Source organism: Citrus sinensis, chromosome 3, assembly GCF_022201045.2.
Source record: "Citrus sinensis cultivar Valencia sweet orange chromosome 3, DVS_A1.0, whole genome shotgun sequence".
In the NCBI taxonomy this organism is placed as follows: Eukaryota; Viridiplantae; Streptophyta; class Magnoliopsida; order Sapindales; family Rutaceae; genus Citrus; species Citrus sinensis.
In genome coordinates, this window is record NC_068558.1 from 5,601,714 (window position 1) to 5,615,736 (window position 14,023).

Sequence of the window (14,023 nt, forward strand, 5' to 3'; positions counted from 1 at the left end):
AGTATATATATCAATCATTCATTTTAAATTGACAAAAATTATCTGCCAACTACTAAATTATTAAATACTATTTAAAATTTAACAGAATTGTAGTAAATTAATATTTTACCTTTAAAAATTATTCTTTATGTACCTTTAAAATCTCTTATTATTACTTATATATTTTTAAATTATTATTTATATCATATAAAAATATTAAATTATTTCTTTTACGTCAAGCTTATAATAAATTTAATTAAGAGTATACGATTAATTTTTTTTTTTTAACGAGTAATAATATAAACCAAACTAAAGACACGAAAAACAAGCTTTGTCTTACTTGGCTTGACAATTTCGTACTCCCCAACGCGTCAACACTACACCACGGCAGAACTTGTCTGGGACCGCATCTAATCGGTCCCACAATTGTATTCCCCGTACCCGTGGTAATCGGCGTTGCCAATCTTCGACAGCGACAACAAAAGCACCTTAGAAAACCACAACAAAAGCACTGGTTTATCTCGTACATACGAGATCACAAACTTATGATGGACCTCTCATCCCTCCCAGAAGCTCAACAGCAAAATCAAGATTACGCTTCTCAATCTTATTATGATCAAACACAAATCCAATCATACGATCAATCATATTATTATTACTACCACCAACAACAACAACACCATCACGCTTATTACCAACAATCATATTACTCCACAGCCTATCAGAGCCTGCCACATCAGCAGTATCCTGAAACGAGTACGTTAAATCCGCCGGGGGTTTCAGTTTCTGCAAATGAAGCGGCGGAGATAGCCGGCCCCGGTGGGGCCCAACAGGCACGACAGCAGCATAGCGCGTATTATCCGGCTGCTGCGCCTTTGTCACAGCTGGCGCAGTTTGCAGGGACGATGCAGGCGGCGGAGGGGGCGATGGGCGGAATGCATACGCCGGTAGGTGGTCTGCTTGGAATTTTTTATGACACCCTTCCTTGATTCAGTCATTGGCGAATTTTACAATTTTATTTTATCCTTTCTGTAGGACTATTATTATTTAATCTCATGTGTCATTATTAATAGTAAACGAATGAATTTGGAGAGCTCTTGCTATTGATATTGCCAGTGTTTTTCTTATCTCTAACGGAACACTCAATTTGTCGGTAGCAATATGACTAGAGAGAGCTGAAATGTAAGGTTAGCAGATGTGTGAGGGCCATTCTACCTTGCTGAGATAAATATTCCTGTATTGATACGGGTTTGTTATGGACCATTGGCAAGGATTAGGGGTTCAAAAATATCTGATATCAATACAGGAAGGAATTATGGAAATTTCCATAATGTAAACTGTTGAACTGAGCCAAGCAAGCTTGAGCTTGTTCACTTTGGAATCTGTGTTGTCAGCTCAGCATAAACGAGGATGAGCTTAAGCCTTGGCCAAACTCAGTGTCGCAGTTATGCGCCTGAGCCAAATTGTTGAAATCTTGCTTATAGCATTGCTCTTGACATGTCCTTTTGTATTAATCTTAACTGATAGTTGCCTTAAATTTTCTTGATATTGTGTGGTAGAATGTTAAGTCTCAGTAAGAAATGGAGATGCTGAAATTTTACCAACTAGAGATTGCAAATCAGGAGCCCTTCTCTTGTACGATGACCATCATATTATTGTCATTTGAATTCTCATTGGATTGGATTCTTTGCGAAAAGGAATAGGTATGGATCTTTTGAATCACTTGTTTTGCTTTTAGTAAGTGTTTTAAAAAATATTTGAGGTTAAGGACCTACTTGGATCACCCAGACATTTACTCTTCTGATAAGTTCACTGGTCACAGTGAGTGGGATTCAAAAAATTTATTGAGGTTTATCTCATTGAATTAACTCACTTGATTATAATTGTAGTGAACTATTTATTGGTCTGCCTACCCAATTCTACTCAGAATTTTGCATGTCTGAGAGTTTTGCTTGAGTTGCAATCACAGTTTCTGATGGGCAATATGGTTTGCCTCTTTAAAATCTAATTATGTGCTTTGAGGTGGAGATTCCGAATCTTAGGTTCTTCTTTCTTTGTTAAACTAATAGTGTCTAGCATGAAGAATTGTCTTTTGCCCCTCCTTTCATAAAAGGTTTGGATGGGGATGAGAAATTTCACTCACTAAACACTAACCATCGCCCCCCTATACTAACATGAACTTGGGCGACCGTGGGCTCAAAGCACATTCACTCTAGACAACCTGCGCCCAGAAGGCAACCGCGCAAGCCTGAATAATTGATTTGTTTGTTCTTTGCTAGTACAAGTCGTTAAATTATTGCGTTTGTGCACACCTGGAAAATAATTTAGCTTAGGCTTTTAGCTTTTGCAGTGTGGACGTTTCAAATTGCTGGTGTTGTTGATCGGGGCTATCTCGCATATGATTCTACTGAGCAAGTCCCTCTGCTGTTTTACATGTCTAATAGCATTACAGGTGACACGTCATAGTGCATGTCATATGTAATCAATATTGATACATTATTATTCTGTTGATTTTTTTATTTTTCCCTGATTTTGAGAACTATTTTTTCCTCAGCATGTTATGAAGACATTTTTGGCTCTGCTGTTTTCATGATTATTTAGTTTGTTCATTTAGTTTTGAAATTCTATTTTAATATGACTTGTTTTTAGATTTGAATTTTGAACCAGACTTCCCCTACAGCTTGTATTGAGCACATGTTTGGCTGCACAGGCTTTTTAATACCCAAGCAAACAATTTAATAAATTTTGCAGGGTGGTCAATTCCCCAACAAAGGTGGTTGCAGACAGGGTGGCAGGCCATTCCAAGGTGCTGGTCATAAAAATTTTGGTCCCCGTCATTCTAATCCCGCTACTTCTGGCAGATCTTTTCGTGGAAGAGGACGTGGTCGGGGTAGGGGAGGTTCAAGACACGTCCTAGCACGTGGTGCATCATCATCTTCTCCAAATCCTGAATATACTGCTGCTGAGGGTGCAGAACTGGCAGATCCTTCACCTAATGCAACTGAAAAAGCAGCTCAATTTCTACCTGAGCCATTGCTATCTACTACAGCAGCAGGGAAGGTAGAGCCAAGCCAGCAACCCTTGAAGTCAGCATGGTGTGAACTTTGTAGAGTTGATTGTACTAGCTTGCAAATTCTTGAACAGCACAGGAATGGAAAGCGACATAGAAAGAACTTGCTGAGGATTGAGGAGTTGAGAAAGGCTGTTAAACCAATGGCCGAAATCCAGATGGAACAGAAACCCATAGCTGAGTGCCAGACAGAAGCATCTGAGCAGCCTGAGCTTGCACAGGATGGTGAAGAAAAAGAGGCAGCAGTTGATGTACCTTCTGAAACTGTCAACGATGAAAAGGAAATAGAGGCTGAGCATCCAGGTAATGCTGATGACCAGCCTGAAGTTCCTGTGAATGAGTCTTCCAATCCACAAGAAGAGAAGCCTAGGATGGATCGCTTTGATAATTGGAGGCGTGGAATGAAACGTAAGAAGAGAGTTGGTCAAGGAAGAAAGTGCATGAAATCAACATTTGAAGGTTCAAGGCAGTCAATGGAACCTCCCAAACCTAAAGTGGTAATTCCCTTAATCTGTAGCTTGTGCAATGTCAAGTGCGACACAAAGGAAGTTTTTGGACGCCATCTTTCTGGTAAAAAACATATTGCAAAGCTTAAAAGATTTGAAGGTCACCAAGCCATGTATGGGCCTGAGGGGGTTCAGGCTCTTTACCCCCCTAACCCTATAGTACATACTCTTTATGGTTCTCAGGGCTCATATCTTCAGCGTGGGGCTTATTTACCATCCCAAACTCACCAAGCTGTGGCCACATCAGTTAGCACGGATCCTCAATTTCAACACTATCCCATGGCTCAGGCAGAAACCACTGTTCAAAATGGTGGACAGAATGCTGTTACAACGGCATCAGAAGCTCAGCATTAGGTAGCAAAAGGAAGGTTCCCACCAGAGTAGCAGAGTCACTGGAGTGTGAAAACGATGTCATATTACATTGAGATGGCAGCAAATGCAGTTTTCGCTGGCTTAAAATATATAAAAATATATTCGTAAATAGCGATATTGCTTTATACATTCCATGTGCAATCTTTTTTTTTTTTTATGGCCTTCTTTTCAAAACGTTCCAAAATATATCAATGCTTCCATAATATAACTGTGCATTTCCGTTCTAAAATTAAGGGCGGCAACACTGTTTCAAGTATATCAAAGGAAGACTTTCCACAATTCCACTTTGACTGCTCTGGGTCAGAAAAAAAAAAAAAAAATTGCACACACCTTCAACTAAAAAAGTTAGTTAGAAACAGTCCGGTTTGGTATTAACAAACCGGAGGTGTCCATCGTCATCCCTAAAAACAGCTCTCCCAGCCAGTGGGAGTCCTCATCATCAGTCAACAACTCTGATTTGAGATCGCCCGTCTATTTATTTATAATTTCCTTTCTTGACACTATCCCTTGCCCAGCAGCAATAAAAATAAATAAATTTAATTTAATTTAAGCTGATCTTTGCATGTGAAACGTGTTCTTTTTTTCTTTTTTCTTTTTTTAATTCACGGGAAAAAATAAAAATAAAAACAAATTTTTTCTTGTTGATGAATAAAGCTAGGCCAGCAGCGGAGTTGTGTGATTCTTCCTCCATTTCTCTTTCGCATGTATATGTAATATGCATGTACAATAATAATCTCTCTCTCTCACTCTCTCACTGACCAGTACCACTTCCAGCTTTAGAACTGGCAGCAGACTCATTTTTACTAGCATTCCAATTCCTCCTCTTCGTTGCAACAAGTGGGCTGCTATCCTCCTCCTCCTCAACCGCCGGCGGATTCTGCTCCTGAATCCCCTTGAAAACAGGGTGCACGTACGCATCCTGGAGATAGGTTCTCAAGTTGAGGTTTGGTTCTGTAGCCAGTTCAAGTGTATCCTTCACCATTGCCTCCTGCATTCAGCTTTCATTTCTCAGAAAACAAACATCATATATTCGCCACCCAAATAACCCCGAATACAAATATTCCAACAAACCTGTAATGGGAACGTCACAAATGCAGGCTCGAAACGACCCTTGCAGTACACATGAAGCCATATGGTTATAACTGGAAGCAGGATCAGCAATGGCGTTGACTTGTCAGCTTTCCTTGTGCTCAACAATCCCATCAATAGAAGTTGAGATATTATTAGATTTATTATTATACGCCGATGCACATCAGGCCAGAATGCAGCTCCACTCTCATATATTTGGTCGTACACATTGATAACCTTACAAAAAATTGCACACACCTTTAACTAAAAAGGTTAGTTAAAAACAGTTTAAAAAATATATTTTTTGCACACAATTTCTTTTTTTACTTTTGTAATAATTAAGATCCTAACATTTGAATTCCAATAGAATGTATTACTCATTTATTGGATGATTGATTTTTATTAAATTATTTAACTATTATCTAATGGTTATGACTCAAATTGTGACTTAAAAGTTAAAATACCTAATATTTTTTATTGTAACTACTCAATTAGTATATATATAGATACTGATACAAAAATTAAATATAAAAATTAAAATTCTTTAATTGGCTTGAACTAAGAGGTTGAAAAAAAAAATCAATTTGTAGTATTAGGCTTGCACCATAGCAAATACAAAACTCTTTTTCTTATGAAATCAAAAAAGTAAAATATATTCTATCAAGAAAGAAATATATTAGGACAAGAAAATATATATTAAAAAAATAATAATAATAAGATCCATCAAGTATCGTAAGACTTTGGGGGTCAAAAAAGTCCAAAACAATTCCTCAAAACTAAAATAACAGCCTTTGGATATTTTGTATTTGATTCAAACAAACAAACTTCATCTTGACGTCGTTTCCACCGCCTAATCACGTGATCATCTGCAGCATTTCCTCCTTCACAATTCCGCAACAACCCTAGTCTTAGCCTAGAACTCGCTCGTAGATAATATAATATAGTAGGAGATAAAGGATAATTGAATTTCAATTGATTTGGATAATACAGTTGCAGTTGAATCCATGGCTGACCCCTCCGATGATTTAGACCAACTTCTCGACAGTAAGTCTTCATCTTTGTTCCTTTCGCTTAAAAAACTCTATATTTATTTTAACGAAAGTTTTCCTAATTTATTAACTTTTCAGGTGCTTTGGATGATTTCCAGAATCTCAATCTCACTAATCCGTCTCAAAGGTCTATAAAATTTGTTCGAAATTTGAATTTTGAGTTTTGATTTCTATATGATATTTTCCTTAGCTGTAAAATTTTGAAGTTTTATTCGTTTTGGTTAGAGAAGTCTTAGCTTTTTAGTTGCTTAATAGGAGTTGCGAAGGGAATGGCGCAGAGAAGAAGCAAGAATCTGGTTCTTTACCGTCTGGAGTGCAAGGGTTGGGCATGGGATTGCCTGACTTGAAGAGCAAGAAAAAGGGAAAACAAAAGGTGTCAAAGGAATCCCATGCCACTGAGGCACTTGATAAATTGAGGGAACAGACTAGGGAGACTGTCAAGGGATTGGAGTCGATGGCAAAGCCGGGTGAGGATGCAATGGTTGATGATTGGGTTAAGCAGTTTGAGGAGCTTGCCGGCTCTCAGGTGACAATTTTTACTCCTTCCCTGAATGAATTGGGTTTCTGGGTTGTGTTCATGCTTTTGAGTTTTTGCCCTGGATTGAATTTTAGAATGTTGTGAATCATTATTAAATATGATAGTGTAGTTTTTGTTTAAGTGATTATGACTTTGCTTATGGATGTCTGCTGTTTGGTTTCAATTGTAACATTGTTGAAAGAGGACCATGACCTGAAACATCATTAGAGATTGGAGTTTGGAGGGACTCTTGTTGCATCATGTGGCCTCATCAGTAATTAGGCATACTTGACCCATCTGTTTTTCATGCCTACTTTGGAGTTTCATTTTCAGAAGCACTTAAAAAAATACTGTTGATGAATCTCTTGTTCTGGGATTGGTAATATTTGCATGAGATTGATTTGCAACTTGTAGTGTTTTTATTCATGGATATGGTTATGGACTTATAGTTGGCATAGACCAAAGCTCAACTTTCTCAAATGGTCAATCTAGTAGCTTTATGATGCATAGACCCATGCTTTACCTCTATATTTATTGAGTTTCCAATTATCAAGAAAAAGGCTGTATAGAGAGCTACTCTTCTTCGCTTAGCAATACTTTGATGTTTAACCTCATTGTCCTATGTTGGAAGAGTGCTCAAATTCGATAGCTCTGATGCTTCATTGCGTGATGCATGGGAGGGTATAGGGTGCATTTTTCAGTTGAATGCCGCATGTCTCAACTGTAATAGCATTAGTCTGTGTTCTGAAATTGCTTGAAATAATTTGAGTTTGAGTTGGAGAGCCTTTATCATGATTCCTTATATCCAATCTGACATCAGCGAGAATCATGTGGTCAAATTGGTAGGGGCTTATAGCTGAAATGTGATTATGTTCAATGTTTTTACTGAGTTCTCTTGCTTCAATTATGGGTTTAGATAAGATCAAACGTTGGCGCTTCATCTACTAAGCTAAATTATGTCCTTTCCTTATATATTTTGGCACTGGCTTTGATTTGATTCGTAATTCAAAGTATAGAGTTCAGATTAACGTATCATATGCTCATATGTGTCCTCCCATTTGTCTACTGAGTAAATTAGATATCTGTATGTTTGATATTAAGATCTTGGGAATAAGACATTTTTACCTTTTTTTTTTTTTTTGTTCTTTCATTTACCCAGGACATGGAATCAATAGTGGAGACCATGATGCAGCAGCTGTTGTCTAAGGATATTCTTTATGATCCGATGAAGGAAATCGGAGAAAGATACCCTAAATGGTTGGAAGACCACAAAGCCAGTTTGAACAAAGAAGAATATGACCGTTACTTCCACCAATATGAACTCATAAAACAGCTTAATGAAGTATACGAAAATGACCCTGGTAACTTCACCAAGATTGTAGATCTCATGCAGAAAATGCAAGAATGTGGCCAACCACCAAATGATATTGTGCAAGAGCTTGCTCCTGATTTTGATTTAGCTAGTCTTGGCCAGTTGTAAGTGCTCTTCTTTTATTACCATAAAAATCAAAATTCTGATTCATATGCAGTTGTCTGGCACAAGTGTTCACATATACAAGAATTCTTGAATTTATTCTGCCAAAACTATGCAACAAAAATGTAAATAACAGTAACTGGTCAGTGGAAGGCGGACACGTCCTTTAGATATTTATTATCAATGTTAAGTAAATGGGAATTAACTTTATGTGTGTGCGTCCGCACGCTTGTATGTATGACATGACTAATAAGTGTCTGACTTTTGCAGGTCTACAGAAATGCATGATTCTCAGGAGAAGTGTTGTATAATGTGAAGCAGCATGTTCTAGTTGCAAGTCCCAGCTGTTGTTTCAATTTGTGCCTTAGATATTCTTTTCATATGAATTTGCAAGGAATAAATTAATTTAATTTCAATATCAGTTCAATGAGATATAAAGTTTGGGGATAGAGTTGAGTGTATGCTTGTTTGGTGATTCTTTTAATGAACCAGGTTAGCTTTTATTATTTATTATCCAAAGAGGTTTATATACCAATCACCATGATGTGAGATCACCAAAGGAATAATTTTCTTGTTTGATATTTTGAGAATGATGGTCCGTTGCAAAATGCTTCGTCTTTTGATTCATAACTGACTGTACTAGATTTAAATGAGTGACAAAAGTTTATCTGGGCAGCTAAGCTTGAGCTTCCACAGGATTATTTTGCAGACTGCTCCTGGCTAACCAACCCACAGCGATGGTTGTTAAACAAATATTGTATAAGGCAGTATATTGATTTCGAATACAACTAGGTGCAAAACTGGACAAATTTCAAAGAATAAACAAATGAATTGAATGGACAGGAACTTCGTTGTTACGGTTCATGTAAAGAATGGAATAAACGAATTTCTGGAGAAGAAGAAAGAGGACGGAGGCATGGATGTGGGCCGTCATCATGCTAAGCGTCTGATGGTGCAATCCAGTGCCTGCCATTGATGAAACTCTTCACAAGAAATGGATGGGCTGATTCGTAATCCAGCTCTCTAGCCCATGACGCGCCGCGGACGTTTGCTGCTCCAGGCCCCCAGCACTTGTACACTCCGAAAAATGCAGTCCTGCATTTGCAAATCGAAAGTAAAGCGCGTTTCAGTCAGACGCACAAAGCATCAACTGACACAGTACGTCAAAATGGAATGTTGAATAGAATTAGAAAGATGGGGCAGCATTTCTTCTTCTTTAGGAATTTGGAGGTGGGATTTTACTTGTTTTTGTTACTGATGTGGTCCCAGTCATCCCAGCCACCGTGAGCAACCAAGTCGTCAAAGTAAGTGAATGAGTAAACAATTCTCGAGTACTGGCCCATGGCTCGGCCCACATATAGTGGGCCCGTACCCGTTACCCTGCATCGTACAAAAGCAAATCCTGTCTTCTCATCCGGCGATTTTCTATCGTGGGCCGCAATTGACCCGAATCTTGTGGCTATTGAATGCAGCTCACAGTCCTGCCGCCAATCAATCAACAGTCAACTTTTCTTTTCGTGACCAAAAGTAAGAAAAGGCAGAAATTAATATATATATATATATATATATAAATATAAAAGATTCTTTATGAACGCTAGAGTCGCTTGTTTTCATGCAACTATGCCTATAAGGAAAATTTCAATAATTTTCCCACCTGGATCCCACCCGTAAAGTTCTTTAAATGATAAAAATGTATTTTTTCAAATGGATGCCATAATGGGATATGATAATTATAAATTAATTCAAACTTTAAGGGACAAAATTTATATATACTTTACAGTTAATGATGAACGATGATTGCTTAATTTACAAGGGGCACTTTTAACGAGTATTAATTGACTAGTAAAAAGAAAAAATTAGATGGTGACCAAATCTGAGATAATTATGGATTAGTTTTAATTCATGCATGCTAAGCTCGAGGCTAGCGAGTTGTAATCTGCGTTCTCTACATTTCTTCATCTTTCGGCGAATTGGGTGCCACTGTTACTGACACAAAAACACGTTAAAGAAAAGTACTATTTCCTTTTATTTGTTTATTTATTTTTTTTGAACTTCATAGACCATAAAGGCAGAAACACAGAGAAAACAGAAAAAAATGAAACATCCTTTTCACCATTAAAGAGTGGCCATGCTGCTGCTGCAGGGTCGGTTTTATTTTAAAACAAGAAGACAGTGAGTCCTAGATCACGAGTATATATAGAGTATGGAGGATATCGTTAAAAACAAAACTTATAATGTTAAATGTTGAAGAGGATAATGAAATTAGAAAAAAAAAATGGTGCTTACTTTGTACATGGACCGGCCATTCCCGAAAATAAAGTCGATGGAGCCTTCAATGTAACATTCCTTGAAGTAATGCCGCCCTGCGTCGTCACAAAGAGTGTCCTGTGCCCCATAAAATCCACAGCCTGAGAAGTAAGCCTTGTCTCCGGATATCCTAAACGCCGCCGCTTGCCACCCTTGCATTCCTGGTAGTGGTGCTGGCGCTGTGTTCTACGTAAACATTACCATATGTTCTACTTTTAACTTATTGCAATTCAATTTCGCAGAGAAGAAATGTGACATGCCATGCATCGTCGCAGTTAGCTAATACATTTTTATGGAATAATTTACAATACTAACCCCAGTGTGTACTTTCATCTTTGTACAATTATTTAAGTTTGATTTTAGTCATATACCTTGAAGCTAATATTCCTAGCAGAGAAATAATTAGCAAAAACAGTTACAGAAGCTGTCTGGTAAGTGCGCAGCTGCTGGCCATTAGCCCCACGATCACATGCTCGATCATGCCACTCGATCACCGTCCGATCCCTCCCTGCACCTTGAAACGTGATGTACGGTTTCGACACTGGCACCGTCACCTTCTCTCTGCACCGCATCCACCATATCAGAACTCACAACTCATTACGTGCAGTAACACACCACTAATTTTCGTAAGATTTGTTATTAATATTATTATTGGTCTTACATGTAACAACCTGCGCTAATTTGAATAAGCACGTTCATTCTGTTTCTTTCAGGGACGGAATCAACGGCAGCTTGGACCGATTTGAACTCGCCGGACCCATTAACATCAACGGTGATTACACGGTGGCCGACGGGTCCAATCCACATGTGATGGTGCTTAGTAGAATTTGCAGCTTGAGCTGTGGCCGAGATCGTAACCTGAAACAATGCAAGAGACAAGAAAGAAGTAACAATGTACAAGTGAAAGAACGAAAAACAAGTAACAGATGACATTAAATTAAACAGCATTATTTAAAATTGTCAGAGAGAACGTGTGTAATCTGCTTTCGAAGAGGCTCCGAGAAATTTAATTGAATGAGTGCAAGTACAATGGAAGTTGGAAATTTAAGAGAGAAGCATTTATAAGCCGAACGAATTTGATCTCCAGAGTTGAAGTCACTCTTAGTTAATGAATAAATAATATATATAGTTAATAATATAATATTGATTCCTTTCGGGGGAATATCAATGATATTATTTGGGTTCTCATTTGCAACGGTCATTTTTTTTTTTTCCCTCGCTCTTAGGGACAATGCAGTTTGTTTCGGCCATAGGTTTTACAGTAGCTCTTGGCTGCATTGTAAGCACGAGTCTCCATGTGGGGGCACTATCCTTTTGGCCTTGCATTACTTTACTCAGATACTTTCTGAATACTAGAATCTCTCTAATTTTGTCTGTTGGATTAATTAATTAGCTGTCATAGATTCCTACAAGCTACACTAGTTTCCTTTCAGAATGTTATATATGTTTAATGGAATGTTATAATCAAGTGATTAAGAGATCAAAAAATACATACACAAATTCATTGGCTAATTGGACTCGGAATCTACATTGCTATGATTCTCTGTTTGTTCGCTTATGCTCAGTTAAAACACCGTAAACCCTCATGACAGAGTCATTAGATAATAATGAATCAGATCATATATATATATATATATATATATATATATGGATGGCCAATATGCTTAGGGATATCAGGTGATTTCGCTAGTTAACTTCCCTTCATTATTGAATTAATTATATGCAGTAAAAGGTCAGCTTACTGCAGATATTGCCATGTTACTTATATATATGAAAGCCTTTCCAAATGTACGTGATGTATGTTTTTCACGAGCAAGCCTAAAATATTTCGATCTCAACTCAGGTGTGAGCCGAGCCTGGGCGGATATGAAAGGCTCATCATTCCTGGGTACGAGGGTGACCACTGGTTGTTTAAATGTTTTCGATATTGATACGATTAACTCCATCGAAAACGGTCACCTCTAAAACTGTCGAGTATTCAGTGGTGGCGCGTGCACGGCCAACGATGGTCCAGGCATGGCTCAATAGTATTTTTGTATTCTTTGATGTAATCTCGTCTGTTTCAGGTACCCTCAACGGGAGCCCACTTCTTTTGAAAATTCATGTTTTTGAACGTTGGGAACTCTGAGATGAAACCTTTCCCCAATCAGGGCTAGAGACAAAAATCACCCTAACTCGTACACAGATTGAGATTCCTTTTCTTTAATGCCATCGTGAAAGTCATTTATGATGATTGGAGCAGTAATTCGAGCAGTGGGTCCGGGTCTAAAGAGTGAAAAGATACCCTTCGCACGTCATGGTTTGCACTTTGCTATGATTGCTCATTTTTCGGTCCCTCCTGGTTAGTAAAATCAGGACCGTTGTTCGCGGGTAATCTGTTGTGTGATCCAGTGTGGATTCAATTACTATAGAGCCGCGCTTGGTCCCTTAATATCTGGCATTGTTCACCGTACACTTGTTTTTATTTGAGGCTCGGACATCGGTGGGTCAAGTCTCTTGATTTCAGTTTCTAATTTGGACCGACAGTTGGCCCAAACTTAATACACAGTAAAAAGTAAAATTAAAGGCTGAATACTGTTTACCAATTACCACAGATAAATAAATACATCTTCGCGGATAGATACATCTTTCAGGTCCGATTCTTCTAATAAAGAGAATTGAATGTTAAATATTTTTTAGCAATTCATATTTACAATTATAGAGCTAATCGGCTGCGTCATTTCGTATACTTAACCAGCCTTATCTTATTATTGGGAGGGAAACCAAAGAGTCCCACGTAGAGGTGGCAAAAAAGTCCATCCGGACCGGATTCGGCCCGGACCTAGTGTATTCGGTTCGGGTAAAATTCAAACCGAATGTATGAAATAAGCGGATTCAGATATTGATTTTCAATGCCCGGCTGCTTCCGGGCACGGGTCCGGTCACAGCACCAAGAACCCGGACCTATGCCCATTTTTTATAAAGTAAAAAAAAAAAAGGAAAATATAAAAAACAAAAAACATTTTGCTTTGCCCAATTGCCCCAAATCCAACCCTAAATCGCGAGTAAACATAACACACACACACACTGAAATCTCCAAATCTCGGCAGTCGGCACTTCCCTCCGTCTCTCCACCAGCAGCCACCATCTTCTCAACGGCCTTTTTCTTGACGCGATCATCAAGAGCATCTTCGACAGTTTTGAAGGTGCTGAATTTCGAATATTAACCAAACTTCTTGGTCTCGACGGGAAATAGCTCCTCGTACTTCATGTTTTTGGTTGCGTCGATATTGTAAATCTTTCCTGCTTCGTTATTATTATTATTATCATCATCATCAGCAGCAGCAGCAGCAGCAGCAGCATCCGCGATGGACGGTTGAGATTTGTCGTCCTCGATGTTGTTTTTTTTTCTTATGCTTCTGTTTCTTCTTCTTCTTCTTCTCTTTGGATTTGCGAGTTGCAAGAGTTTCATCTTTGAAGGTCAACCTTTTTTATTTCGCTCGCTTGTAAGGATCTGACATTGTTTATGTTTTTGATTGATTGTGCAATTTGCTCTATTCTATGTAATTTTTGAGTTTTTCTTGTGTATACTTTTTGATAGGGATTGAATGAATTTAGATAGCAGATAATAGATTGAAATAATTTTTATTTGTTATTTACTTAAAATTTATAAAATAGATTGAAATAATTAAGATGTTGTAA

The 14,023-nt window shown here is 38.0% G+C and overlaps 3 protein-coding genes and 1 pseudogene across 7 annotated transcripts; 2 read left to right on the forward strand and 2 right to left on the reverse strand.

The window, feature by feature from the left end:
- The first annotated feature begins 341 nt into the window (after nt 1–341).
- LOC102607541 (uncharacterized) lies at nt 342–4,056 on the forward strand. 5 transcript variants are annotated; one of them, XM_006477130.3, is made up of 4 exons: nt 779–926; nt 1,539–1,682; nt 2,321–2,431; nt 2,731–4,056. In XM_006477130.3, exons 3-4 carry the CDS (start codon nt 2,378–2,380, stop codon nt 3,907–3,909), a joined length of 1,233 nt encoding a protein of 410 aa, XP_006477193.2. In that variant the 5' UTR covers nt 779–926; nt 1,539–1,682; nt 2,321–2,377; the 3' UTR covers nt 3,910–4,056. The 5 variants fall into 5 exon arrangements, with proteins under 5 accessions (XP_006477190.2, XP_006477191.2, XP_006477192.2 ...); XM_052437543.1 differs by having other exon boundaries at nt 2,330–2,431; XM_006477127.4 differs by lacking the exon at nt 1,539–1,682 and having other exon boundaries at nt 342–926.
- Nucleotides 4,057–5,775: 1,719 nt separating this feature from the next.
- On the forward strand, nt 5,776–8,484 carry LOC102608423 (peroxisome biogenesis protein 19-2-like). The gene is made up of 5 exons (XM_006477131.4): nt 5,776–6,039; nt 6,123–6,171; nt 6,300–6,570; nt 7,721–8,037; nt 8,306–8,484. The coding sequence occupies exons 1-5, from the start codon at nt 6,000–6,002 to the stop codon at nt 8,349–8,351; spliced, it is 723 nt and encodes a 240-aa protein (XP_006477194.2). The 5' UTR covers nt 5,776–5,999; the 3' UTR covers nt 8,352–8,484.
- A 147-nt stretch (nt 8,485–8,631) lies between these two features.
- Nucleotides 8,632–11,560, reverse strand: LOC102608716 (probable pectinesterase 68). The gene is made up of 5 exons (XM_006477132.4): nt 11,004–11,560; nt 10,714–10,903; nt 10,322–10,528; nt 9,278–9,516; nt 8,632–9,130 (listed from the first exon to the last, which is right to left on the reverse strand). The coding sequence occupies exons 1-5, from the start codon at nt 11,288–11,290 to the stop codon at nt 8,974–8,976; spliced, it is 1,080 nt and encodes a 359-aa protein (XP_006477195.2). The 5' UTR covers nt 11,291–11,560; the 3' UTR covers nt 8,632–8,973.
- Nucleotides 11,561–13,223: 1,663 nt separating this feature from the next.
- Nucleotides 13,224–14,019, reverse strand: LOC112498206 (uncharacterized; annotated as a pseudogene).
- Between the last annotated feature and the right edge of the window lie 4 nt (nt 14,020–14,023).

Coding starts and splice junctions, on each gene's coding strand:
- LOC102607541 (XM_006477127.4), top strand. CDS start 525: ATGATGGACCTCTCATCCCTCCCAGAAGCTCAACAGCAAAATCAAGAT. Junction 927..2,320: donor TGGGCGGAATGCATACGCCG/GTAGGTGGTCTG, acceptor TTAGGCTTTTAG/CTTTTGCAGTGTGGACGTTT. Junction 2,432..2,730: donor CATGTCTAATAGCATTACAG/GTGACACGTCAT, acceptor TAAATTTTGCAG/GGTGGTCAATTCCCCAACAA.
- LOC102608423 (XM_006477131.4), top strand. CDS start 6,000: ATGGCTGACCCCTCCGATGATTTAGACCAACTTCTCGACA. Junction 6,172..6,299: donor CTCACTAATCCGTCTCAAAG/GTCTATAAAATT, acceptor GTTGCTTAATAG/GAGTTGCGAAGGGAATGGCG. Junction 8,038..8,305: donor TTAGCTAGTCTTGGCCAGTT/GTAAGTGCTCTT, acceptor TGACTTTTGCAG/GTCTACAGAAATGCATGATT.
- LOC102608716 (XM_006477132.4), bottom strand. CDS start 11,290: ATGCTGTTTAATTTAATGTCATCTGTTACTTGTTTTTCGTTCTTTCAC. Junction 10,529..10,713: donor CTAGGAATATTAGCTTCAAG/GTATATGACTAA, acceptor ATGTTTACGTAG/AACACAGCGCCAGCACCACT. Junction 9,517..10,321: donor ATGGCCGGTCCATGTACAAA/GTAAGCACCATT, acceptor GATTGGCGGCAG/GACTGTGAGCTGCATTCAAT.